Consider the following 27835-nt stretch of genomic DNA (forward strand, 5'->3'; position numbering starts at 1 on the left):
CCTCAAGAAGTTAAATGTAGAATTACCTTGGGACCTGGCAATTTCTCTAAGTATATACAGGAAAGACTTGAAAACGGGTACCCAAATGCTTGTACATGAATGTTCATAGCAGAGCTATTGACCATAGCCCACACTCAACCCAGATGTCCACCAGTGGAAGAATGGATCAATTCAAGGGGTCTCTCCATACGATGGAATATTACTCAGCCATGCAAAGGAGTGCCATGCAGACACAGGCTGCCAGGTGGATGAACCTTGACAATGTGATGCTAAGTGAAGGAAGCCAGGCTCAGAAGGTCACCTGTTGTGTGATTCTGCTCCTATGAAATATACAGAATAGATAAATCCATAGAAACCGAAAGCAGAGGAGTTGTCGGCTGTGCCTGGGGGTATGGAGGGATGGGAGTGATGGGGATGGGGTTAGCTTCGGGGGTTAATGAAGAGGTTTTGAAACTGGACAGAGGTGTTGGTTGCATAATGTGGTGAATGTACTCAGTGCCCCTGGATGGTTTGCTCTAATTTAATTTAATTTTTTTCTTTTTCTTTTTTAGGGCCACACCAGAGGCATATGAAAGTTCCCAGACTAGGAGTCTAATCGGAGCTGCAGCTGCCGGCCTACGCCACACCCACAGCAACGGCACGTCTGCGACCTATACCACAGCTTAAGGCAACACTGCATCCTTAACCCACTGAACCAGACCAGGGGTTGAACTCATGGGAACCAGTTGGTTTGTAACCACTGAGCCATGACGGGGACTCCTGGTTCACTTTAAAGTGGTTAATTTTATGTGATACAAATTCTACCTCAAAAAGGAAAAGGAAAAAAGTTGTATTTTATTTATTTTTTAAAATTATGATATTTTAAAATTGAAGATGGTTGATTTACAGTGTTGTGTTGGTTTCAGATTGCAGCAAAGTGATTCAGTCATGTATACTTTTGTATCTATTTTTTTCAGATTCTTTTCCCTTAAAGGTTATTGCAAGACATTGACCCTGTGCTCCGTAGAAGGTCCTTAGTAGTTTTCTATATATAGTGGTGTGTGTGTGTAATTCCCAAACTCCTCATTTATCTCTCCATCCCCAGCTTTCCCCTGTGGTAACCATAAGTTAGTTTTCCACGTCTGTAGGTCTGTTTCTGTTTTGTATAATACAAGTTCATTTGTATCCTTTTTTTTTTTTTTTTTTTGGAAAAAAAATACATTTTAGGTTGTTAGAATCTCACTTGCCCCAAGGGCTCTGGAAGCAGTGTTTGCTGTGCTCTCCAGGGTTAGGCATGCCTCAAATGTGCCCAGGAACTCAGCTTCCAGTTTGCTTTGTAATTGTGTCACTTCTAGGTAAGATTCCCATTGAAAAATCCTAAGAACCAAGCATGCTTAATTAGAAAGAAGAGAACCCCTCAAAGTACAGTTTCATAACCTCTTATGTTGGAAGGTGGGGTTGTTGACCCCGCAGGGGTCATTGAGAATAAATGGATGACCAGCCACCCATCCTGCAAGTTCGAGGCACCTTTGCGGAGGAGCCGGTGTGTCTTGACTATCCATAGCTGCTCAGTGAAGGGTTCATTGAATCTGTTTGAAAAAGCTTACTTAGCTTTTTCTTTCCTTGGTCCGTTATCCTCATGACTCTGCCTTTTGCTGTGAAGGCTTTCTTAGGACTGTGCTCTGGGTACCTAGCATGGTGCTTGGCCTAGAAGGGGATACTCAGTAAAGAGCTGTTGAAAGAATTTAGGCATCCATAAGTTTTGGCCATGAAGATGCTGTTAGGTTTTCAACACATTCTGGGTTTAAGTTCATTTTTCCAAATCTTGGGTGTAGCTCTTATTTTATTGTGAAGGAAGGATTAAGAGACAGAATTTGGTTCCAGATGGCTGGTTATAAGAATCTAGATCTCTCCTTTTTCCAGAATTGCCAGATAAAAGACAGGCTGCTCAGTTCAATTTGAATTCAGATAAATAATATGCTATATGTGAAACGTACTTATCCTGAAAAAAAAATCATTGTTTATCTGAAATTCAAATTTAACTGGGCATCCTGTCTTTTTATTTGCTAAATCTGGCAGCTCTGTCCTGTCAAGGGCTGCATTGTGACTAACATTCACCCCCAGCTGCAGTTCCTGCTGTGGGGTGTCCTTCCCCAGATCCAAGCTCCACACCACAGCTGGAAGGGCATGGCCCCATTTGGCCTCTGTATGTTTGCCAGGAAACAGTCTGGTTGTTATTTGAGGCTTTCCAACATTGTTCAGTGCCTAAATTATTTAGGTATGAATCATCTGGCTCCATCACTGGATTTGTTTTTTGTTTTGCTTTTCATCGCTGACACGAAAGCCATGTTGCCTTGTTTGTTCCGACGTCGGCGGTAGCTCGGCGAGGATGGTACCCAGGAGGGTGAGCAGGATGGTACCCAGGAGGGTGGCCTTCTCTCTTTTATGTGATGCTGGGTGAGCATCCTCCCCTTCCGTGGGAGACCTCACTCCGCTTCTTCCTTTTTCCTGCTGTCTCCGTTTGCTCTGTGAGGTGGGATGCTTTCTGGGTCCATGGCACTGTCTACCACGGGTGTGGCTGAAGCCGGAGGTGGATGCAGGGCTGATGACAGGTGGTACGCAGAGCTCCTGCCACACCCACCAGAACACTTTCCTCTGGAAAGGCCCCTCCATCCATCTGCCCAAGATGGGGCCCATGTGCTGACATGTGTCCATGGTAACCGTTCAGCAAGCTTATCTTGAGTCTTCACCACATTCCTGGTCCTGGGCTAGATGCCTGGCAGCTGCAGACGTCCAAGACATTGTCACTGCCCTTGAAGAATTTAGAGTCAGCAATTTTTAAAAATGAACAAAAGTGTTTTTTTAAAAAGTTGAAGTATGGCTGCTTTACAATATTGTGTTAGTTCCAGGTGTACAGTACAGCGATAGATATATTCTTTTGCAGATTCTGGTCCCTTATAGGTAATTGCAAGCTGTGAAACAGTGGGTCTTTGTTGGTTATCTATTTTATAGATAGGAGTGTGTATCTGTGAACCCCAAACTCCTAATTTATCCCCCCACTTTCCCCTTTGGTGACCATAAGTCTGTTTTCAAAGTCTGTACGTTTATTTTTGTTTTGTAAAGAAGTTCACTTAAAAGTTAACAAAATTTTGAATGGTGGTAAAAAGCGTGACATGAAACTGACCATCCTCCTGGCAGTTCCTGAGTGTAGAGTCCAGTTGTGTTGAGTTTATTCACTGTCATGCAATTTATCTCCAGAATTTTCTCATCTTCCCAAACTGAACCTCTGTGTCTATTCAGAAATGACTCCCAGGAGCTCCTGTTGTAGCACAGTGGAAACAAATCCTCCTGGTATCCAGGAGGATGCGGGTTCCCTCCCTGGCCTCACTCAGTGGGTTGAGGATTTGGCATTGCCGTGAGCTGTGGTGTTGGTCACAGATGTGGCTCGGGTCCTGCGTTGCTGTGGCTGTGGGGTAGGCCGGCAGCTGCAGCTCCCATTTGACCCCTAGCCTGGGAACCTCCATATGCCAGAGGTGTGGCCCTAAAAACATAGAAAAAACAAAACCAAAAAAACCCATTCCCTCTTCTCCCGCTGACACCAAACCCTGGCAGCCACCATTCTGCTTTCTGCCTCAATGCTTTTGACAACTCTAGGGACCTTGTCTAGGTAGAATCACATAGTGTTTGTCTTTTTGTGACGGGCTTCTTTTACGTAGCGTCATGTTGTCAGGTTCATCCATAGTGTGGCATATGACAGGCCCTTCCTTTTCATGGCTGAGTAATACTCCATTGCATGTATAGGCAACACTTTGTTTGTCCATTTACCTGTGAAAGGACACCTGGGTTGCTTCCACCTCTAGGCTGTTGAGAATAGTGCTGCTCTGAACAGGATGTGTAGGATCTTTGAGACCCTGCTTTTTATTCTTTGGGGTGTATGTCCAAAAGCAGAATTGCTAGATCAGAAGATGGCTCTGCTTTTAATTTTTTGAGGAACTGTCATACCGTTCTGCATAGCGTTACACCATTTTACCTTCCCACCAGCAGTGCACGAGGGTTCCAGTTTTTCCACATTCTTGCCATTACTTGATATATATATATATATATTTTTTTTAAATAGCAACCATCCTAATGTGTGTGAAGAATAGGCAGTTTTGAATAAGAGTTCAAGAAAACCCTCTGTAAGGTTGGCGATCAGTGCCACCCAGGTTTTTTCCGTGATTGAGCCATGCACTACCTGCACAAGAGAGGCCAGTGTAGAGGATTTAACAGAAATCGCTCCATCTTATATTCCTTTGCTGCCTTGGCACTGCTTTTGGTGGGCTTCCATTTGGTCCAGTTTCAAGCACCGAGGGCCACTAATATTTCAGCTCTGATGGACACAAAATGGTATCTTGAAGGGGGTTCTGCCTGTTTTTAGGGGTTACCCGAATTTAGAATGTATAGGTTGTTGTTCTTGTTTTCATGCATAGTTTCTCTGGGCAGGTCAATTAAATAGGGAAAACCCAGACTCAGTAACGTTATTTGGGGGTGGGGGGAGGGAAGAGCTTTGAGTTTGTAGTGAAGTAGTAAACTAATTTGCTAAGACATCTGGGCAGACACTGCTTAAACTATAAAGTGAGGGAGTTGACTTCGAACCCCTTCAATTGTAAATTTATATTATCTTTCCATGCTATACATTCTGTCATATCTATATGATGCTATTTTCCAAAAGGATTTAAAATACCAACTGTTTTGCAGTTCCCTGGTGGCTCAGCAGGTTAGGGATCCAGCATTGTCACTGCTTGTGGCGTAGGTAACTGCTGTGACAGTTTCCATCCTTGACTTGGGACCTTCTGCATGCTGAGGGCGTGGCCAAGAAATAAAATAAAATAAAATAAAATGAAATGAAATACCAGCTATCAATATAGACAGAAAGTCCCTTTCCAATTAGAAAACAGTATATAATAGGAGACATATGGTTGTATTTTAATTCCGTTCCACCTTCATTGCCTCAACTTTTCCTCCTTCTCGGAGACCTCGCCGATAGAAATGCTTTTTGCGGTACATTGTATTCGTTTCAAGTGTACAATGTAATGAATTGACGTGTGTACAGGAGGCACAGTGATGACCACGGCGAATCCAGTGCACACCCCTCATCACACACCATCCCAGAAGGCTCTTTCTGGTGATGAGAACTTTTAAGATCGACTCCCTTAGCAGCTCCTCAGTATGCACTACAGCAGCATTAAGCATAGTTGCCGTAGGATGCGCTACCCTCCCATCACTCTCTTTTCACCCTCGGCCCATGTGCTTGAACGTTGCGTCCATCACAGGGAAGGCCGGTGGCGCAGTTTTTCCATGAATTTTTGACAGCCCTGTGGTGAAGGAATCTCCCCGCGGGAGCCCAGGTGAGCAGGTCACATAAACAAACAGAGACAGTTTAGCCTCTTTCCCAAGGGGAAATGAGGAGACGGTGTTTGTTTGGAGATCCTTTTGTCAAATCACCAGGTGTTGGCTGCTTTTCTCGGACAGTAACCAAACCCAAAGCCCACAGGAAACAGAGGCCAGGAAACCCCTTCCCTGCTCCGCCCCCGGTGGACCCAAAGGGGCGTGGCTTCTAGCTGGTGACCTTGATGCGGGTTCTTTGCTCCAAAGTCTCTTCACCTTTAGCCATTTTACGTAGCACTTGGCTTCCCTTTCCCCGAGGGGTTGTCTAGGAGGGCAATGTTTATTTGTGAATAACATCCATCTTCTTTGTCTTCCTCCTTTATGCAAAATATCATTACCAGATAGAATCAGTGGGAAGCACAGGAATATTTAATAGCTCTTGTCTGCGGGATTCTTAACCTTATAAAGACTCCTTGGAGACTCTGGTGAAAGCCGTGGACACTCTCCAGAAAAAAGATACGCATTGTACATTTTCATACAAAATTCTGTGTATAGTCTCAGAGCTCTTAGGAAGCTCCTCACTCCGTTATGCTTTACGGGATTGTTCTCTACATAAACATTCTTGAATTCTCTGTTTATGAATGTTCATTATAATGTGCCTTTTTTCCCCCTGCAGATAATACTTGTTTTTACTAAGCTCTCAGTGGTGTAGAGAAACCTGTTAGGGGAAAGCATACATGGTATGTTATCCAGGAGTCTTTTTTCCCTCTTGCATTGCCTTTCATCCTAGACAAAGAGAAGAGGAAGGTGCTTCTGAAGGGGGGGGGGTGGAGGCTGGGGGCGAATACGCATTGAGCACCTACTGTGTGCTGGTCACCATCCACAGTTCCTTTTATGCATCCTTGGTGATGTGATGTCACTTAATTCGGACCAGGAGTCTATGGCATGGATTTCAAAGATGTGGGACTGAGGCTCAGAGATATGAAGGCAGTCATTTTGAGGCTACCAAACTCTAGAGCCCACGTCCTTCACATTATGTGACTTTGAAAATACCGGGCTTTGGACAGGAAGAGGGCAGCGTGGGGATGCAGATGACCCAAGGGGCAGGGGCAGGTAGAGAGCAGCAGGTGGATCTTACCAAGGGCACACTGAGGCAGTCGTGTGACCTTGAAGGTCTTTGTGCACAAGACCACTGAGGCTTGGGTGAAAACAGGGAGGTGAGGGAGTTCCCTGGTGGCTCAGTGGGTTAAGGATCTGGTGTCATCACTGCGGTGGCTCAGGTCACTGATGTGGCGAGGGTTTGATCCCTGACTCCGGAACTTCTGCCCCCAAATCCCCCAGAGAGGTGACACAAGAGGATAGCTTCCTCCAATTCAGAGCAGTCGCCACGGGTCACTCTTCCCCGTGGCCAGCCGGCAGGAAAGAGGGCAGACCCAGAGGAGGGAAAGATAACGTGTGTTCTCATTAGGAAAGTAGGTCAGGTCTCACTCTTTGGGTCTGCTCCCAACCTGTTCCCGTGCACTCTTCATTATGTTTGGGGCGCATCCCATGACTGCCGAGGGCCCTGCTCACAAAGCTCATTGTGCTCACGAGTCTGTGGCCATCAGCACAGTGAGCCTCAATTCACAGTAAGGACGAGCAAAATAGTGCTGTGCTGCTTGGAGATTTGGTCAATAACTGTGGGCAGCCTAGACTAACCTCACAGATGAAAATCCCTTTTTCTTCCTCTAATGAAAAGAGGACTTTATTTTCTAGAGCTCCTACTCTGGAATTTTCCCCAGGAGACTTTTTTTTTTTTTTTTTTTTTTTTTTGCTAGGTAGTGGAAAATTCATCAGGTCCCACATTGTGCTCTGCTGCTTAATGGGTGGTGGTCAACCTTAGGAACTGGGCTTCTCAGTGAATAAGCCAGCTGGGAATTGACCCGCTCTTTGGGTGCATAAAATAAGCCCATTTAGAGGAATCTCATGAATTTTCATCATGAACTAGCAAACCTCAGAGTCCAGTAGGAAACCGAAATAATAATACCCTATCCTTTCTCATGGCTTCTATCAAAGACCCTAGTCAAGTGAACTGTGAAGAGAGAAATGACCCATTTTTAATCCTCAGTGCTTTCACTCAGCCATGAATGGTGTTAATTCAGGGTAGTTCTAAAGACCACTTGAATGGGAGGCTTGAAACATGAAATAGTAGGTATATCCTGACAGTGTAAAGAGTCACATCTCGTTAGTGTAGAATTGTGTGTGTGTGTGTGTATAGGATCACACTCCCAGGCTAGGGGTCGAATTGGAGCTGCAGCTGCCGGCCTCCACCACAGCCTGAACGATGTGGGATCCAAGCCGCGTCTGCGACCTGCACCCCAGCTCATGGCAACGCCAGATCCTTCACCCACTGAGCGAGGCCAGGGATCAAACCCGAATCCTCATGGGTATGAGTTGGGTTCGTTACCACTGAGCCACAATGGGAACGCTTTCATTAATGTAGAATTTTAAAGTCAGAATTTAGTGCTGCCCAGGTAATCAAAGGCATGTGGCCATTGTCTTTGTGCAGGAACCAGAATCACCTGGAAGCCTTCTTTTTTGAAAAAAAAAATTGTTATAGTTGCTTTATAATGTTCTGTCAATTTCTGTACAGCAAAGTGACCCAGTTATACCTTCTTTTCTCATATCATTCTTTTTCTCGTATATTCTTTTTCTCATATCATCCTCCATCATGTCCCATTGCAAGTGACTGAGTAGAATTCCCTGTGCTGTACGGCTGTGGAAGCCTCTTAAAACAGATTCCCGGTCCCACCTGCAGGGTTTTGGACGTAGAGTTTCCAGGATGAGCCCGAGAATTTGTGTTTCCAGCAAGTTGCCAGCTGATGCTGATGCTGCTGGGCCAAAACCACATGGTCTGCACCTACCTGCAGGTGGCGACCTCACCTGGGGTTCGCTGGAACACGTCTGGTGAGAAGAGGAGTGACAGCTGCCTCTGCCCACCGACCATCTTTCTTGGAGCTACAGATGCTGCGCAGCCCGTGCTTCTCTTAACGCTGGGCCTGGTCATCGTTTTGCCAGCTGGAACTAGGCTCACGACACCTCATCCCTGTATAGGTGCCCACGCCGACAGTCTTAGCCTCGGGACAGTAACAGGTCGAGGTCCAGTTGGCAAATACTACTTTGTGCCATCCTGGGGATGGCTTTTTTGATCGATTATGTTGTCCAGCTGAGTGTGCATGTCTTAAAAAATGGGGGCATGCACAGAAATAAGGATATAATGAATTTTTACACATGTAGACAATCAACCATTACTTTCAAGTCAAGATGCGGAGTATTTTCAGCACCCCAAAGGGCCCCGTTATCCTCTTCCCCATCAGTGTTCACCTCTCAAAGGGAACCGCTACAGTGCTTCAGGTGCCAGGAATGAGTTGTGTTGGCTCTTGAGCTTTGTGTAAGTGGAAGCGTAGTGAGTACAACGCCAGATCCTTAACCTCTAGGCTGCCAGGGAACTCCGTGAATTAGCTCTTCCTTCCTTCCCCCCTCCCTTCCTCCTTCTTTCTCTTTTTTGAGGTCCTTTCATAATGTTCTACCAAGACAGGTATTTTCTTCATCAGCCGTTGGTTGGTTTACATACTGTGTTGAAACCCATTCGTTGACATCAGATTGCAACTCTCAGAAATGTTACAGTCTGGCCTCTAATATAAAGTACTCTTTCTTAAAGTCCCAGTTTCTTTTCACATAAAGCAGCATAAAATACAGGATCTTTTTATTTTATTTTATTTTTTCTTTTTTTGGCTGCCCCTCGGCCTGTGGAATTCCCAGGCCAGGAATCAGATCTGAGCCCCAGTTGCAACCTACACCACGGCTGCAGCAATGCTGCCACATCCTTAACCCACTGTGCTGGGCTGGGGGTTGAACCTGCATCCCAGCATGCAGGAGACACCACTGATCCCATTATGCTACAGTGGGAACTCCAGTATTTTCTTTTGTATCTTAAGTTTTCACTCAAAATGACCCTGAGATTCGCTCATGCTGTGATTGGAGGTGGTTCTTTTCTTTTCACTGCACATTGTATCCCAACTTTGAGATGTTGTATTGTCTTAATTCACCTGCCCTTCTTCTATTTTGGACCTATTCAAGGTTGATACCCTTGTGTGACTGGTCACCATGGATCAGAATGGCACTAAATACACCACATCACAGTTGTTTCAATAGAGTGAGTTTGGTTGGCCCTTAATCCATTCTGTCATCGAGACAACCAAGTATCTCAGGAACTTGCCCAGTGTCTCCTAGATAATAAGGAGCAGACCCAGTGTTGAATGCAGGTTCTTGTCACACTGGTCATGCTGAGTTCTTAGCTAGGGTGCTGTCCTGCCATGCTGAGTTCTTAGCTAGGGTGCTGTCCTGCCATGCTGAGTTCTTAGCTAGGGTGCTGTCCTGCCTCTAGCTCTTGGTGCTTTACCAGTAATCACCAATGTGAGATTGACTCCAGAGAACATAGTTTCATTTTTTTTCTAGGACCTTTCCGTTTTCAGCTTCTCTCCTTTCCCTCATCTGATGGTTCGAAGGTACCATCGGATATCAAGCTTTCGAGCTGGAGGCTGGCGCTTGTCAACGTGCCCCCAAGATTTTCCCAGCTCCTCCTTCAGATGCACAGGTCTGGTGGAAGTATGTTATCTTGCGTACAGCGATCTTTCTGCAAGAACAGACTTTCCTGTTTACTAGCTCTCTGGTCACTCCTGAAGCCCCTGCCCTTGAAAAGTGCAGAAAATAGGAGAATTAGTTCTGCCCTGTGGTTCTTGTAAAGGTTACACCTAAATGGTCTCTAAGGATTGTCTGTTCTCTTGAAGGAAATGTTTAAACTTCCTTTGACTTTTGTCTAATAAGCCCTTAGCAGAAGGAAGTTTATTCTTTTTTTTTTTTTTTTTTTTTTTTTTTTGTCTTTTTGCCATTTCTTGAGCCGCTCCCGTGGCATATGGAGGTTCCCAGGCTAGGGGTCGAATCAGAGCTGTAGCCACCGGCCTACGCCAGAGCCACAGCAACGCGGGATCCGAGCTGCGTCTGCAACCTACACCACAGCTCATGGCAATGCCGGATCCTTAACCCACTGAGAAAGGCCAGGGATCAAACCCGCAACCTCATGGTTCCTAGTCAGATTCGTTTCCACTGCGCCATGATGGGAACTCCCTAAGAAAAAGTTTAAGGGGAGACATAGAGGTGAAATATAAGCTAACGTGTCTTGTGCCCTGTGGTATGTGATCAGTACAAACCTGTAATAAAATACAACCTAACCCTCCCTGTCCAGGCAAAACAGACCTTACTTCTTTTCAGAAAAATATTTATATGTTCAGTTATTAATGATGTTTCTATCTCACTTGCAGATGATTCTGGGCCACCTCCTTCTACAGTTATCCACCACAACGAAACTTTTGCCCACGTCGTTTTTAAGCCCAGTGTGGTCCAGCAAGCCAAGATTGCCCAGAATGGCATTTTGGGAGATTTCATCGTTAGATACGATGTCAGCAGGGAACAGAGCATTGGGGACATCCAGGTAAGGGGTCCTCGTTGCCGCTCCATGTTAGGTGCTTGGTACTGTTAGTAGAGCCAGAACTAGGGCTTTCGGTGCTCAGCTAAGGGGAGAGGGAGCTGCTGGTTCTTAGGCAATTTGTTTTAACTCCAAGCATGTCTCTGAGAAGACCAGTGGTGTTCCACTGCTGGAGGCTGTGGGGATCTAGCGCCTGCTCCAGTGCAGGCGAAGGAAACCTATGATGTGATCCGTGGTGTTTTAGATGAAGTTATAACTTCGCTCATCTTTAATTGTAATTTAGACGGGTCCTGGGTTAGATTGCTTCAGAGTCAGGGTGGGAATCTAAAAACACATTTGTGCGCATCCAGGATGTAGCCACAGTCCTGATGTCTCAACGTGAAAGATGCTTCGTAAAAACCTGACATTGAAGGAAGCAGGATCTCAAGGGACGGGGCAGGAAGGGATGGGTAGTTCAAACTGATTTTGTCCATGTAGTGGATACACTTTTAAGGAACGATTGTATCCTTATACAGATTAAATTAGCCACTTGCTGGAAGGGTCGGGACTGTAGGGGCTTTCACCCTGCGTGTGGAATCTGGCCGTCGACTCTGTTTCCTGCTGTCTTTGACTTTCGGAAGTTCCATGGACTGTCTGTTTAGGTCAGCTTTCCTGCCTAATCTGGGAACTACCATTTTTTTCTTTCTTTTCCCTCCACCAGGTTCTAAACGGCTATTTTGTGCATTACTTCGCCCCCAGAGACCTTCCTCCTCTACCCAAGAATGTGGTGTTTGTGCTTGACAGCAGTGCCTCCATGGTGGGAGCCAAACTCCGGCAGGTGGGTGAGAGCCGGCTGCCCATTCTTTGCTCTCTCAGCGTTTCTCAGGGACAGTGATGTCCCCAGGGAATACAGCTCAACTGATGCTAAATGTCTGCTTTACCATCCAGCTATTCCTGCCTACAGGGAACATTCCTCAACTGATTCAGTTAAGCCATTGACCTTAACCATCCCTTCAGCATGGTGGTCTGAGGAGAGCAGGGCGCTATAGAAACGTTTAGAAAACAGGGCACTGGGAGGGTGTTTAATGTGAGTGAGACAGGAATAGACTGAAGAGGCCCCTCGAGGGCGAGACTGTTGATGGAATAAGTCTATTCGGGAATGACGTCCTTTGAGAACAATGGAATAAGGTCATTGGCAGCCCCCTTATCCTGTGGTTAGAAGGACTTGTATCTCGTAAATCAGGACTGATAATCTCACAGTAGGTAGGATGATCGGGCACTTCTAAGGATGCAGGGACATTAAAGGAACATGTAGTCCATATTGAAAAATTAAATGATCCTGAAACTAAAACTGCTTACATTTTTTTACAAACCACTGGAAAAGGCTAGTCTTTATCTTCCTCTGATAGTTATCACAAATATCAGAAATTTGCATTTGTAATATGTTTCCAGCTCACTTTCATAATATGTTTATAGTATGTTTCCAACTCTTTCTGGAAAACAGAAAGAGCTACCAGTTGCCAGACCCACGAATATCTCTATATTCAATCAAAAATTCGATCTCTTCGATTTTCTTTCTTAATTCATTATCTGTGTTTATCAATGAATGATACAGATGTAGTCTCATTGGTAAGATAATAACATCTCAAACCTCATCCACACTCTCCATCCCTCTGTTTCCATCTCCAGGTGCTCCTCCACTTAGCAGTTTACAGTCGATACCCGATACTTCCAAACTCTAGAGCCACTTAGCTGTTTTTATCATTACTCATCTTCTTTCTTTGCGTGACTGGTTATCTTTGATTGTGTGATAGACAGTATAGTAAAAAATTGTGGAAATAACTTGAGGCCTCGGATCATGATCTATTCCCCTAGAGAAAGTTTTGGGTTGTTTCTGTCAGGTATCTGGGGAATTTCAATCTGGGATCATTTTAGTCCATTTTCAGGGCTTGAAATTTTTCTGGGCAGCCCAGGTGGCTCAAAGCCAGATTGCGGCCCTTTCAAAAGCTGGTGTATCATTTCTGTTTTGCACCAAGTGTAGAGGGTTAACCTGAGCATTTATCCTTGGGGGGCTCTGAACCTCAACTTTTTGACCATTAATCCTAGATGCTGTGCCTACCTATTTAAATTTTCATCTTCTTCCAGATATTTTTTCTCACGGTTTTGTTAACTCTCTGATACTGTAAGGATTTTAAAACATATACATTTTGTTTAGCCTTTTAAACTGTCCTTGGGAAGAGTGGATATGAATTGCCTGTAGGTTTTATTTGCAGGTACCATTTCCCTGTGTTTTATTCATATATCAGTGGAGCATTCATTCATTGAGGTAGATTATTTACTGTCATTTGGGAAGCTTCAAGCTTTCCAGATTTACTAAGTACTCTTTAAAGTTCTTTGCTTTACATACTCCAAGTTCTTAAATGCCACTTGTTGGCCGAGTTGTTTTTGTGACTTTGGTGGGTGGATAATAGATATTGTCAAAAGGCTCATCATGGCTTCTCTTGAGACCTCTGTTGGCCACAGAACACACTCTCAATTAGGCCTTGGCTCTGACCAGTATAATAATTCCCATTTAGAACTTGAATCAATTAACAGCTACAGAGTAGGTACCACATGCTAGGTTTCTCTGTGTGTCTCATTATATTCCTATATACCTATGAATCTTCAGATCTTTTTTTCTTTTCACTTTAAGACAACAATCTTCACGAGAGCGGGGTTTGGGTTTCCTCTGGAAAAAAAAAACATAATTTGATGGAGGCATTTATGATTAAAGTTGCTGCCACCCATTGGAATTCATGTTACCATTAGTTATTTTGTATTTTGATATTTTTACTTACTACCATATTATGAATATATCCAGTGCTTTAAAATGTTCTTTAAAAACCTGGTTTTAGTGGTTTTAGTTTTATCACTATTAAATAGAAACATCTAGAAGCATCGGTATGCTCTGTACCTCTGCTCTCCAGTGTGGTAGCCACCAGTCCCATGTGGCTGCTGAACGCTTGAGTATCTGAGGAACTGAATACTTAATTTATTTCATTTTAGATACCACCTGCAGCTAGTGGGTCCTGTGTGGGACTGTGCAGTTGAAGGGCATTTTCTCTCTACACCACCCATGAGAGACCTTGAGGTTATTTCTGGGTTTTTTTCTTTCCTAAATCGTGATGACTCTCTTCATCTACAAAGTGTTGGCCACTTGCCTAAACATTTTCTTTTCTTTATCTTTTTAGGGCTGCACCCACAGCGTTTGGGGGTTCCTAGGCTAGGGGTTGGATCAGAGCTGTAACCACCAACCTGTACCACAACCATAGCAACGCGGGATCCGAGCTGCATCTGTGACCTGCACCACAGCCCACAGCAACGCTGGATCCTTAATCCACTGAGTGAAGTCAGGGATTGAACCCTCGTCCTTATGGAAACTAGTTGGGTTCGTTACTGCTGAGCCATGATGGGAATTCTGACATTTTCTTTAGGGTTTTTTTAGAAGTCAGGCAAAGAACACCAACTCATTTGTGGGTTTTGATTCATACTGCAAAAGCATTTTCCAGAAAGACTATACCAATTTTATAGCATTTAAACATGTTACCAGGCTAAGAACGCTAAATGAATTAAGCAGTTAAAAGTAATCAAATGAACCACATTCAAAAATGTGTAAGAAAAGATAGGTACAGGTGCATATTTAACGCCTTTTGAAATGAGAAAGACTTTCTAAGCTTAAAAGCAATGAAAGTAATTATAAAGGAAAAAATCAATAACATTAGCTATGTAAAAATTTTAAACTTTTAAATAAAAAGAAAAAAAGCAAACAAAAGACAGAAACATTTATGCAACATATATCTTTAATGTATCAAGTCCTATATCATGAAGAAGGAAGTTTAATATGCAAAGAGCTACTAAAGATGTAAATCATTTTAAGAAATGGATATTGAACCTTTACGATGCTTTGGGTGTCATCCCCATTTTACTGGCAGAGAAACTGAGGCTTTGCAAAGGCAGATAACACAGCAAGGAAATGGCAGGGCCAGGCTTCAAAGCCAGGTCTGACGCAGAAGCCCATGAAGCAAACCAGGAGGCTGTGGGGTCTCAGTGCAGGTCACGGTGGGATGGCGTGGTGTCCCCATATGCTGTGACAGACGTGCACTTGGCCACGAGGTCAGCGCCTAGACATTTCAAGACCCAAATGAGAAGGCTGCCTCTCAGCAGCGGGATTTCCTTGCCTTGCGCAAGACCAGGGTAACGATAGATGCCACTCTGTTTATTATTCTCCCCCTTCCTTCATTCCTGGAGAGTGACATCCATTCCTTACTTGGCTCTGAACGTCTGGCATGCACTCCGTTGGCTTTTGCGCCACAGCGTGGCCGCTTTCCAAGAGAACCAGCCGACACCAGCCAAGCACATGTCAGAAGCCCTCCAGGCAATTTCTAAAGCCCACGGCTGCCTTGAGTGGTTTGGAAAACAGCTGAGTGTGTTTGCAGCCCTTAGCTTCTCTAAGTGAACAGTTTAGCTGGCTCCCTGTTGAATCTGGAACACAACACCCTGTCCACTGGTGAGGAGGAAAATTAGCCTCAAGCACAGGGCTTTGGCGACATCAGACATTTGTCACATGTCCCCTGGAAGGATGTGAAAAATCATTCCTTCCCTGTTTTCCTGGATGGTCTCAGCTCCTCTCCTCTTTGATGGGCCGGAGATGCTTCACTGCATTTATCACGGTCTCGGGCACGTCACGATACCAAGTGAGGACTTGAACCATCGACCTATAACAGATGGCAAGGTCATTTAATGGTAAGCTGTGCTCTTAATAAGGACTCTGTCGGTTCCTGGGGAGCCTGAAGCGGTGTGCCTTTGGCTTTTCTGGTTCTGGTCCTAATCCCTGTGGGAATGTGGATCTGGATGCCAGGACTAGGCATCCCGGGCACCTTCAGCATCTCCCGCAGCTGCTGGCACCGGGCTTGGCTCCGTTTCCTCCCCACGTGGTCTTGCTGACAGATATGTTGAAATGACTCTGAGGCGGGGTCACTAAGACGTCTCAGTGAGGGGGGAGCTGAAGGGGACAAAAAGCCGTGAACACAGGAGACCTTTTTTTCCCCTCTAGTTGCCTCCGCCTGGCTTGGTGTGAGCAAACACCTGTGTCCTTGGGGACACTGGGCTCAATAGGCGTCCCCTAAATACAGGGTTCCTTGACCAGGGTCTGCACATTCCTCACCCCCTTTCCCCTGAGCTGTATAATTTCTACCACTTCCGCCTCCTCCGAAAGAGCTTGGCTGAAGCACCCCTTTGGCAAGCAGAGCAGTGGCATGTGAGTCACCAGGTGTCTGTCACTCTATGACCTGCTACAAACTTGTTCCCATAACTGGTGCCATCCCGTGCCAACCCCAGATCCCCACGTGCCTTGGGAAGGTTGTCTTCCCTCTCCTTTGAATGTGGTCAGCACTTTTAGAGGGTAAAGAACAAGCCCAGTGTTTCTTAGCTGCGGTTCCCAAACTCAAAAGAGGGCCAGTGTGAGCTGGCGGATCAGAGGGCTGGCATCCGCGTTTTACCTGTGCCCCCTTCGCTGGCTCACTTCATGCTCTGGGACATGGCTCTCTGCGTCTCTGCGAACACTGGGCTTCCAAGTGCTATTGGGGCACCATATGTGTCGCCTTATAGGAAGACCATCTGCGAGCTCCAGGGATTTGGGGACCCCCTGGGTTTTGATCACTAGAGTACACACTCCAGCTCCTAGCCCTGTACCTGGCCTGTATCAGGTAATGGCTTTTGCTGAAAAGCCCACCGGCACATACATTGCTAACCATAACTTGCATTTTCTAAAGCACAACAGCTACTGCCTCTGGGTGATCAGCAGGTCCCCAGCACTCCAAGGGTTTCACATAGATTTTTTCATTTCATCTTCCGGCAGCCCAGTGAAAGAGACGTGGTTATCCCTTTTTTATAGATGAGCCAGGAACGTGACGTACCTGCACGGAAATACCCAAAGTCATAAGTAGGAAAGTTTGGGGTCAAGCCCCAGGCCCCCTACTCTGAAGCTCTTTTCCGTAACATTCTTCCCAGTATCGTGATTCAGCTTCAGACTGGCTCTCGCACTCTCAGGCTCTACCTGTTCTTATGCCAAGAGGTGAGAAGGCTTGAGTGCTTGCTCATGTCAGGTGAGTGCACGCCAAAGTCACCTGCCCAGGGAGGTGCCAGCCAGCCGCGTGGTGCTGGTGGTGCTGTGGGAATCGAGCAGGCTGCTCCGCTCTGGGGCGTGAGGTTAACTCCTGGTGTTCGCTCGTCTAGCTTTATGCACGCGTGGGGCACGCACAGGGCTGAAGGCTGCTTTCCCTTTTGTGATTTGGGTGGGACAGGCGAAGAGCAAGGATGGAGACCTCAGACCTGCAGAGTGAGGACTCATAGGGGACCACGAGGTCCAGAGATGTCTGTGGTCCGGTCCTTCTGGAAGAACAGTTTGAAAGGAAGGATGCTGGAAAGACATTGATGCGGAGAAAGTAGCTTTTAATCTTTTTTATTTTATTGACTTACAATGTATAGTTGACTTACAATATTGTATTAGTTCTAGGTGTTCAGCAGAGCGAATCAACTACGTATATATGATGCATTCTTTTTTCCCATCTGGGTTATTGCAGCTCTTGAGGAGATTTCCCTGTGCTATGCAGCACGGTCTTGGTAATTATCTATTTTATGCAGTGTCTGTTACTCCCATCTTCCTGATTCCTCCCTCCCCGCCACGGTTCCCCCTATGGTAGCCTTAAGTTTGGTTTTGAAATCTGTGAGTTTGTTTTCATTCTATAAATAAGTTCTTTTATGTCATTTTTATTCAATTCTGCATATCAGTGATACCACATGGTATTCCTCTGTCTGACTTACTTACTCCCATATGATAATCTCTAGGTCTATCCACGTTGCTGCAAATGGCATTATTTCATTCTTTTCATGGCTGAGTAGTACTCCGTTTTGTAGATGTACCACATCTTCTTTATCCAGTCCTCGCTCAGTGGGTATTTAGGTTGCTTCCATGTCTTGGCTATTGCAAATAGTGCTGCAGTGAATGGAGAAAAGTAACTTTTAAGTGAGGGGGGGCAGGGGGGTTCCTGAGGTTCACTAAACAGTCCAGAAGAATGTTGGACAAGGCCAGCCCAGCCTAGAAGGGCCAGTGGGAGTTGTGAACTGGTTGGAGGAGAGAGAGAGTTCCCTGAACAAATGAAGGCTTAGAAAAGGAAGGATGCAGGAGTTCCCGTCGTGGCTCAGCAGAAACAAATCTGAGTAGCATCCATGACGACACAGGTTCGATCCCTGGCCTCACTCAGTGGGTTAAGGATCCAGCATGGCCATGAGCTGTGGTGTAGGTTGCAGATCGTGTGTTGCTGTGACTGTGGCGTAGGCCAGCGACTAGAGCTCCGATCTGACCCCTAGCCTGGGAACTGCCATATGCCGCGGGTGTGGCACTGAAAAAGACAAAAGCACAAAAAAAAAAAGAAAGAAAAGGAGGGATGCAGGCTTATGAAGTGAGGCTGTGTCTGAGAAATTTGGAGAGTCTCCAGGTGTAGCAAGCACCATGTAGCTATCATGCCAATAAAAAATGGCCAGTGTAGGGCTTGGGTCCTCCTGCCTGACTTTTTCAGGCTGCAGGCCTTGCTGTAAGCCCCTGAAAGCCTTGCTCCAGTTCATAACAGAATGTTCAGCCTCCCTCTTTCTGTTTTTTTGCGACAGGGATCAGCAAGATTTTTTTCTAAAAATGACAGATTAGCAAACATCATCAGCTTCGCAGGCCTCTGTTGTAATGACTCAATTTCTCTTGAGTGGAAAGGCAGCTGTTGCAACAGCAAAGAAATGGGTGTGTGACGGTCCATGTAACCGGACTTCTTAAAGACAGGGAGCAGCCTGGATTCACCCCCAGGCCGTGGTTTGCTGACTCCTGGTCTAGAGCGACGGCTGATTGGGGTTGGCTCTGAAGACGAATTCAGTCGATAGTATTTACTCTCATCTCCTGAGCTGCCCTGGTCCAGACCGAGCCACTGGCAGATGTGTGTCTCAAGAAATGCATTGCAAAACGGAGGTCTGGGCCTTGGGGCTGTGGACAGAAGGTAGTGGGGGAACTGCTGTCTTTTGACTCAGAATATGAGGAAATAAATGATGTGCAGAGGGCAAAATCTGTTTCCCCGAGGTAAAATCCAAATTTTTTTTGTCTTAAAAAAATGTGCTCTTCAAAAAAAAGTGCTCCCCAACAATAAATATGTGGATAATTTTAAATAATTTCGAGGCACCCATTTAAAAAAATAGTTATTGAGGCAGTTAAGATTTGGCCCAGGGAGGTCATGTTTAGAAAGTTTTGGGCATCTCTGAGCAAAGGTACTCCGTGGCTGTAGTTGGAAGGAAGAACGAGCAATGCAGAGCTTTGGGCAGGCCCGCGTCGTCATCCTTGTCATCATCGTCGTTATTATTTCAGAGGGCAGGCTTGTTGTTGGCATCTGGAAGCATGGTCCTGGCATAACCCAAAGCCCAGCTTTCCCTTCCTGGCATCCATATCTTGCCCTTAAGCCTCTCCAGTGAGGATGGCAATTAGCAGACTTTCTCTGTAAAGGGTTCGATAGGAAACTTATGCTACAATTAACAACGAGATAAACTCCTAAGTCAGCGAGGATTAAATGAGATACCCAGCGAGGATACGCTTGTAGGCGTGTCAGGAAGCTTTGTTATTCCTGGTTGCACCTGCTTGACGGCCTGAGCGATGCTGCAGCCGGTGCGATTCCTAAGAGCTGCCGGTGCCTGGCGTCACGGCAACCTCCTTCTCTGGTTTCGGACACCACTGTCCCTCCGGATCCCATCCTGGCTTTCAGTCCAGACTTTAGATTCTCCAAGAATGAAAGACGTGTTGGTGTGCGCTATAGGAGAGGCACTAGGTGTAGAGGATACAAAGATAAGTAAGACAGAGCCTTTTTCTCCCAAGAGGTGGAGAGAGAAGAAAAGTCATGTGGAAAGTTGTGTGCGAAGGACTCCCTGTGATACAGATACACGTGGAGCCCCACCTGGCACGATGGAGGTGCCCGTGAGCTCAGTTCAGGGGTGCGGATGGATAACGAATGTGTCTCGGAGAAGGGGACAGTTGAGTGAATCTTTCAGAAGTTACTTCCGTGGGCGAGAGGAGAAGGGGGAAAGAGGCAGAGCACCCATGCATAATACGGAAGCAAGAGGAAAGAGTATGTTCAAGAAAAGCATCAGAGAAAGACACACACCGTATGATCTTTTTCGATTCCATGCATGGCGTTTCCGTGTGGAATCTACAACAGTGCAGCAAAGCAGTGGCTGTAACAAAGAAGCAGGCTCACAGGCACAGAGAGCCCCAGGTTCCCCGCGGGGGGAGGGAAGGAGGGCGGGCAAAGAAGGGGGACGGGATGAAAGGGTAACAGCTGTTGGATATAAGATAAGCCGCAAGGATATATCGCATAACAGGGGGAACATAGCCAGTGGTTCATAATATTTAAAAATTGTGAATCCCTATGTGGTATACCTGTGATTTATATATGATACGTTAGGTATATGTCCATTAAAAAATTTAAGTCACTGTAATGAAAGAGCTTAGAATTTGGCTGTGGAAAAGAAACGTGGAACAATCACACGTCAGTCAAGTGCAATGTGCCACGTGGATAGCGGAAAGAATTTTATGGAAGAAAAACAGCTTGTGGTAGTGGACAAAAGATCAGTGATGGAGGTGACGTGGGAACTCATCCCTAACAATGGAATATACAGTGTTCGTGGCAGGAAAGGGGGCGTGAATTCTTGGTGGGGAAAAACAGGACGAGAATGACACGAGAGTGAGTGGTGGTGGAACCAGGGGGTTCTGTATTATTTGGGACTGGAGGACTTGAAAACCATCCTGGTGGGAAAGGTTTATGTAACAGGTCCTCTAGGTGCAAGCTGAGCAGGTAAGAAAGCAAAGGAAGCTGCAGATTCTCAGAGTGGAGCGGCACTGAGAGGTGACAGACCCAGGGGTCCTGCCTGGGGGAGGGTGGCTCCCCTTGCTCTCTCTTCTTGTGGAAACGGTCTGCACATGCTTACGTGCTGTGTGTCCTTCTTGCACGACTGTCCCACTGCTTCACACTTGCCATGGCGTTTCACAGCCTCTCCACATCTTTCTCTTCTGTTCTTGGTGTTTGTCGAGGCACATGCCTGGGGGTGGACCTACGCCAGGGACACGGGAATCATGAGACACACACATAAGGGAAGGTTGAATGGGTCCAGCGGCAGTCAGAGTCAGTCAGTCACTCCACAAAATCTATAGAATCTATAGATTTGGGCGGGGGCTCCAGAATCCAACATGGATGCTGTAAACTTCAGAATCTACACCAGGCACTGAGGACAAAGAACTCAGTCCTGTCGGTCAGTAGGTGTGTCACAACGCGGGTGAAGGATGCCAGGTACAAAGATCTGTAAGCGCCGGGGAACGTGTCCTGGTCGGCATCCTCTTATCTACTTCCTGTTGGAGCAGGAAGTCATCCCTGTGGATCACCCCCTGGAGCTGACAAGTAGGGTGCTGAGGCTGTGTTCTTGGCCGGAGTGAGCGATCTGGGATCAGCCATGTAAGCAAATTCTGATAAATACCAACCTTTTACATGAACAGGAATGAAAAAAATCATCTCTTTTGAGTCTTGAGTTATTTCTACATCAAGCATGAAAAATAGATGTGCTTAATACATCATAAAGAATCAAAAAAATGCTATTGGCCAAGAGCTCTTTAGAAAAATGTGGGATGACATATTGGGTAAATAGTTGATACATTTGTCAAAGCAAAGTCAAAACATTAGATGATGAATCTTAACATTATCCAGGGCATTACTATGAGAGGGAGTTTGCTTCTCAAGTTAGAATAATTGTTATCCAAACACAAGACAAATGAAATAGAGTTATGTTTATATTGCAGAAGATGCTCTAACATCTAAACCTTTCAGACTTTTTTTATTTAGCCAGAATTTAGTTGTTAACTAAATTGTTAGGTTGTTAGCGAAAGAGTTATTCACTCTTTGGAACCAGTCCTGAAGTAATGCTGGGATTTTTTTTATTCTATTCTATTCTATTCTATTCTATTCTATTCTATTCTATTTCTATTCTATTATTTTTATTTCATTTTTTGCTTTTTAGGCCTACATCCGTGGCATATGGAGGTCCCAGGCTAGGGGTCCAATCGGAGCTACGGCTGCCACCTATACCACAGTCACAGCAATGCCAGATCCAGGCCTCATCGTCGACCTACACTGCAGCTCACGGCAATGCGGGATCCCTGACCCACTGAATGAGGCCGGGGATCAAGCCCGGTCCTCACGGATACTCGTCAGATTCGTTTCTGCTGCGTCACAGCCGGAACTCCAATACTGGCATTTAGATCTGAATTTTTACTAGAACAGGGCTTTTCTCTTGTTATGAAGGAACAACCATTTAATATTTTGTTAAATATATGTTGACATATAATTATTATATGTTGATTGGGTAAACATTTCAGTGAATAGGTGATGGGGAGTTCCCGTTGTGACTCAGCAGTTAACGAACCCGAACCATGAGGTTGCAGGTTGATCCCTGGCCTCGCTCAGTGGATTAAGGATCCGGCGTTGCCATGAGCTGTGGTGTAGTTCGAAGACTCGGCTCAGATTCCGCGTTGCTGTGGCGTGGTGTAGGCCGGTGGCTACAGCTCCGATTGGACCCCTAGCCTGGGACCTCCATATGCGCGGGAGTGGCCCAAGAAATGGCAAAAAGACAAAAAAAAAAAAAAAAAAAAAAGGTGATGGGAACCAGAGTTGCGATATATCTAGCACAGTACTGCATTAACAGAGCATTTGAAATTAGAAATAAAACAGTAAATGAAAATATAACAGCTTAACGTGGTAAGGTGTTTTTTAATACGGGAGCCTTATGATTTTCTTTCATTTCCGAAATATGATCTTTATGATCATGTGGCCATTAAATGTAGATACCGAAGAAATGCTGTTTCCTCCACTTCCTTCTTCATGAAATTTCAAGTGAATATTTAGCATTTACTAAACTGTTTTGAAATAATGGAAAATACAGTGACTTCCAGCCCCAATTTTCCAACTATATGAAGAAAGCTTCTTCGGTTTTACGCTTCCTTTAAAAACAACACTTTGGCCAGGAGAAAAATAGTGTTAGTTTCTTTCAACAAGCGTCCTCAGACTTGACAGAGACGGCTTTTTGATGCTTTATGTTTCTTATATTACAGCTTAACCTTTTTTTTTACTTTTAGTATGAATTGTATAGTGGGTTCGTTTCAGGAGATATTTGTGGCAGAGAGGGGAGAGAGGGGACCGGGCTTGGTGTTATCACCGTTTTCTGTTACGAGGTGACGTAGCCGTATATACTGTCATCAGTGCAGTAACATTTTTTAATGTCTTGGGTTCTTCTCTGAAACTAGTCTGTCGCCCGACTTTTTGGAACGTGTAGCAGTGATACAGGCACGCCTATTTTAAGTATAAATGGTCTTTCTGTTTATTGCCTTGCTCCTAAAGTTGGGTATGTTGGGTTTTTGTTTGTTTTTGTTTTTTTAAACTGATTGTTTGGTGGGTCATCGTAATACAATTTCAGAAGACTTTCCTCCAGATCCTCCAAAGGCTTGGAGTGTGTCCATATAAGGTTGTGCTGCCTTTTACAGAATACATTTTTTGTGATCTTGAAGTGCCGTGGTCTTGGAATACTCCCACTAAGTGTAATGGATGCCCAGGGACTGGCAGCATCTGCTCTGATCTTAGCCGTGCCAGGACGCCCAGGTGACTTGGGATGGAGGCCTGGGAGCAGATGCTGGGAGGGTGGACATCTCCGTCTTCCTCGCTGCCCGCTGAGACAGGTAGTGTGAGGTTGCAGTGGGGACCTGATGCCGCACACTTTGATGGGGTCACAGACTATGTTTGCTCTCTGTCCCTTCCCATGGAAGGACAGCAGGGCCAGACTCCATCGTCCTGGGCAAGGAGGGGTCCCCCTGCTGGCAGCAGGAGGGACTGCAGCTCACAGGAGCACCTTCTGGATTCACTAACTGGTGGTCCCCACCTGTGTCCATTATCTCTGCCCACCTGTGACCCGTTCCTTTGGTACCCCCTTCACCAATATGATCTCTCAGAAACTTAGGGGTGTTTTCAGGATATGTATCTGCTGATCATGATTCTTTTTCCTGGCTCAGAGCGGACTTCTGCAAGGTCTTGGATTTCTCTTGTTTCCAATGGCAAGACTCCTAGATGATTTTTCTCTTGGTTTCATTCATGAGGACTGGGCGGGCCAAGGAAGGGGAGCCTGTCATCTTCGGCGAGCATCCTAGAACAAGGCGAGCGGTAGGACTGCTTAGGGGAACAGCAGGACCATTCTGCTCAGAGCACAGCGTGGCTAGTATCTCATACCCTTGAACTTGCATTTCCTCTGAAATGTCATGGGCTCGCCTGTAACAACCTAGGGCCTGCGGAACAAAAAGCTTTTGAGTCAAGAGTTCGTTCCTGGTGAGCGTGGTTCAGTGCAAACACAGAAGCTGCATCAGCAGCTTCCCTGATGGGGCGGAAGCAGGAACAGGCAGGCAGCTGGGTTTTTCCTGGGTCCCACTGACCGCTCGCTCTGAGGGGCTTATTACAAAATGCTTCTCTGCTTGGGGAACGTCTCATTGTGGTTCCAGACGTGGCAGGTAGCAGAGGAGAGAATCCTCGCCCTTGAGGGCTGTGCCAAGAGCCCACAGCTGCTCGGGCTTGGTTTTACGGGGAAGGGAAGGGACCTTGCACCCTTGAACCTGGGACAGCTTAATGCAGGGGCCCAAAGTGTGCAGGATAGAGCTGTCTCCGAACACCCCCTTCCCTGCGAGCAGCCCTAATGAGGTAGCGAGAGTGCGACGTGAAAAGGATCCCCAGGGCCCCTTCCTGTGGACACCAGTGGGGGGACCGCATAGTTCCCTTCCCTGGAGACCCACCCAGACGGGAGGACCCTCGCCAAGCACACAGGATGAACAGAGAATCTGAAACAGAGCTTATCTTTATTTATATTCACCTTGTTCCTGAAAGAATTTAAACAGACAGAGCTTAAAAGGCTTACTTAAGAATAAACCCAGAGCAGAGCTGGAATCAACTTCTAAGACATTGTTTTCAAAGGAAGTACTGCCCCCCAGCCCTTTCAACCCAGGGAAGTCCTGTAAGTGGAAAAGCCCCCCCATGGAAGGGTTTCAAGCAGAGGGTCATTCCTGTTCTTTGGGGTCCTGCATGGCTCGGATTAAAAGGAGTGTTGTCTACATGCTCCTTCTGGTGCTTCTTTACCAACTGCATGATAAGAAATCTATCCATGGAGCTCCCGCTGTGGCTCAGCGGCAATGAACCCAACTAGTATCCATGAGGATGCAGGTTCGATCTCTGGCCTCGCTCAGTGGGTTAAGGATCTGGTGTTGCCTTGAGCCACAGTGTAGGCCACAGACACAGCTCGGATCCCTCATTGCTGTGGCTGTGGTGCAGGCTGACAGCTGCAGCTCCAAACTGACCCCTAGCCTGCAAACTACCATATGCCTCGGATGCGGCCCTAAAAAGATTAAAAAATATGTGTGTATACCTATATATGTGTGTGTGTATCTCCTTTTCCTCTGTTCATTGTGTACCTTTTGTATCTTCCTTCAGACCAAACAACCTTGAAAGTCACAAGGAGCCCTTTGGGTTCCGTGTAGGGACTGGTGTTTGCTGACTGCCCTCCTGGGATCCCCAACCAAGCGATGCCTTCAGTGTAGTTTTGGCCTTCAGACCAGCTTGAATGTACATTCTCTGCCTTTCTGGGCTGCCTCTGATCTTTCTGGAATGTGCTTACACTGTTCTCCAGTCCGTGCTCTTGGGAAAAATCCACCCCGGCTTCTGTTCATCTTCAGCGTATAAACACAGGCGCAGGAACAGCAGCTTCAGCCTCTCGAACTCACTCTTCTCTCTGGACACTGGCCTTCCTCCTGCCCGCGCCTTCTCCAGAACGCAGAGATGCCAAGGCCTTGTGCCCATTTGAGGAGAGGGCCAGAGCTCGGAAAGGGTTAACGGTGGTGGTGGTGGCTCCAGGTGGCTTCTGCCCGGGCCCCTTGGGAGGAGGGCCTGGGGACCGTCCCAGAGGTCCTAAGGCAGCAGGAAGGGGGCCACGAGGAGCCCACGGGTCTGCCATCCCCAGTGCGTGTGAAGATAGGTTACAGCCATGGCCTTACACGGTCGTAAGAAACCCGTCGCTGCTAAGCTCAGGGGAGGAAGGGGGAGCCCAAACAGCTATTCCCAGAGCAGAGCATCCATCACGATGGGAAAATATCAGCAGAGGAGCCAGGCCAGCCCTTGTGGAGGGCGGTGGCGCACCATTTAAGGATCCTAGAAGCCTTCTGAGCGGCCCCGTGTCCCAGCCCGCACCCTGGGTGCCTGGCCCGCTCTGAGCTCCGCCGGCGGGAACAGTTCCAAGTGCCTGTTTGTTGCGTTCCCGTTGGGCCCTTCCCGGCTGTCTAGACGCCAGACTGAGACCGATGCTAAGCCTTCCTTGCTCACGCTGGGGTGGTGCTCACGCTGGGGTGGTACGGGCTCTGGGTGGGAGGAGGGGTGGGGGCCAGGCTGGGGCCAGCTTCCCGGCAAATGCCAGCGTCAGCACTCAGGGCCCTTCACCCACATCTGTGTACTGCAATGAGTGGTTCTATTTATTTTCGTGCTCATGCCATCCGTCCGTTGGCTCTGCGCCCCCCCACCCCCTGCAGGGTTCCCCATCTTCGCTTCTCAGGGATGGGGGCCGTGTCTCTCTTGCATCTTTCCATTCACTCCATCGAATCCCCCCAACCCCGCGTCCTTGTTCAGTAGATCTTTACTGACGGCCCCCAGCAGGCCCGCTCTCGTGGTGGGAGGTGGGGGAGGAGCACAGGAACAGCTGTTTGGAGGCGTCTAGAGACCAAGGGACAGTTTTTTCCCGTTTCACTTATTCAGGAAACATGTGTCCAAGAATCTGCCGTGGCCAGGCATGGCTGGGTGTGCCATCGGAGTGGTGGAACAGAAAGAGCTCCTGGCCCAGAGGCATGGACCGGAGTCGGACCGACAAGTAAACACACAAATACATGCTTGCTTTCTCTCCATCAGCCCCGAGAGGGAGAGAGCAGGGTACTGGGCTCGAGAAGACAGAGAGGTGGGGAGTGAGCCCAGGACTCAGCTCCGGGCTGTGAGAAAAGAGGTGCAGCCCGCCTGCAAAGAGCTTGTCCTGAAGCAAGAGCGAAAGGCACAAAGCGGATCGTCGTCACCCTGGCAGTCGGCACGTTCCCTTCGGAGCCCGCGGACGATGGTGTTGGCCTGAGGGAGAGAAGACCTGCTCTTTGGAGGAGTTAGGGAATGTTTCCAGTGGAGAACACAGCGCGATAGCTGGGGCGTGAAGACTATCTAGGGGTTTATCAGGCGAAACGCGGGCACAAGGCAGTGGGGAGAATAGTCCAGAACAAGGGAATAGATGGTGGAGGGGGTTCAGAGGCCGATGCGCTGTGGTTCCAGCAGACGTGACATGTCACATCTGAAACGCCCATTCGAGTCTTGTATAAAATCAAAGCACATTAATGCCATTTTCTTCCCGCCGGGTGAGAGAGGGCTGGACGTTGATCTTTCTGCAGCAGGCACTTAACGGGCCCCGGGACTGTGCCTGGTGTCTCCGGCCAGGGGACGTGCGGGCGGACGCGGCGGATGTGACCGGTCTTGCCTTTGTGTTTGCCTAGACCAAGGATGCCCTCTTCACCATCCTGCACGACCTCAGACCCCAGGATCATTTCAACATCATTGGATTTTCCAACCGGATCAAAGTGTGGAAGGACCACCTGGTGTCTGTCACTCCCAACAACGTCAGAGACGGCAAGGTGTACATTCACCACATGTCGCCTTCCGGAGGTGAGTGGCCGCCCGCTGGGCCGGGGCGCTGCGCGGATACGTGAGTAGCTCACTTTCTGCCCAGAGGCGAGATTGGAAAGCTGACCCTGGTCACAGGAAAGGAGAT

General features: G+C 47.0%; 1 protein-coding gene across 1 annotated transcript in view; it reads left to right on the plus strand.

The window, feature by feature from the left end:
• Positions 1-27835, plus strand: part of ITIH5 (inter-alpha-trypsin inhibitor heavy chain family member 5) — a 76151-nt gene that overhangs the window by 31656 nt on the left and 16660 nt on the right. The window contains exons 6-8 of the mRNA XM_003130820.4: positions 10707-10876; positions 11571-11687; positions 27561-27729. Of these exons, the coding sequence (XP_003130868.2) occupies positions 10707-10876; positions 11571-11687; positions 27561-27729 (456 nt within the window). The remainder of the gene's footprint in view (positions 1-10706; positions 10877-11570; positions 11688-27560; positions 27730-27835) is intronic.

This window comes from Sus scrofa, chromosome 10, assembly GCF_000003025.6.
Source record: "Sus scrofa isolate TJ Tabasco breed Duroc chromosome 10, Sscrofa11.1, whole genome shotgun sequence".
NCBI classification, from domain to species: domain Eukaryota; kingdom Metazoa; phylum Chordata; class Mammalia; order Artiodactyla; family Suidae; genus Sus; species Sus scrofa.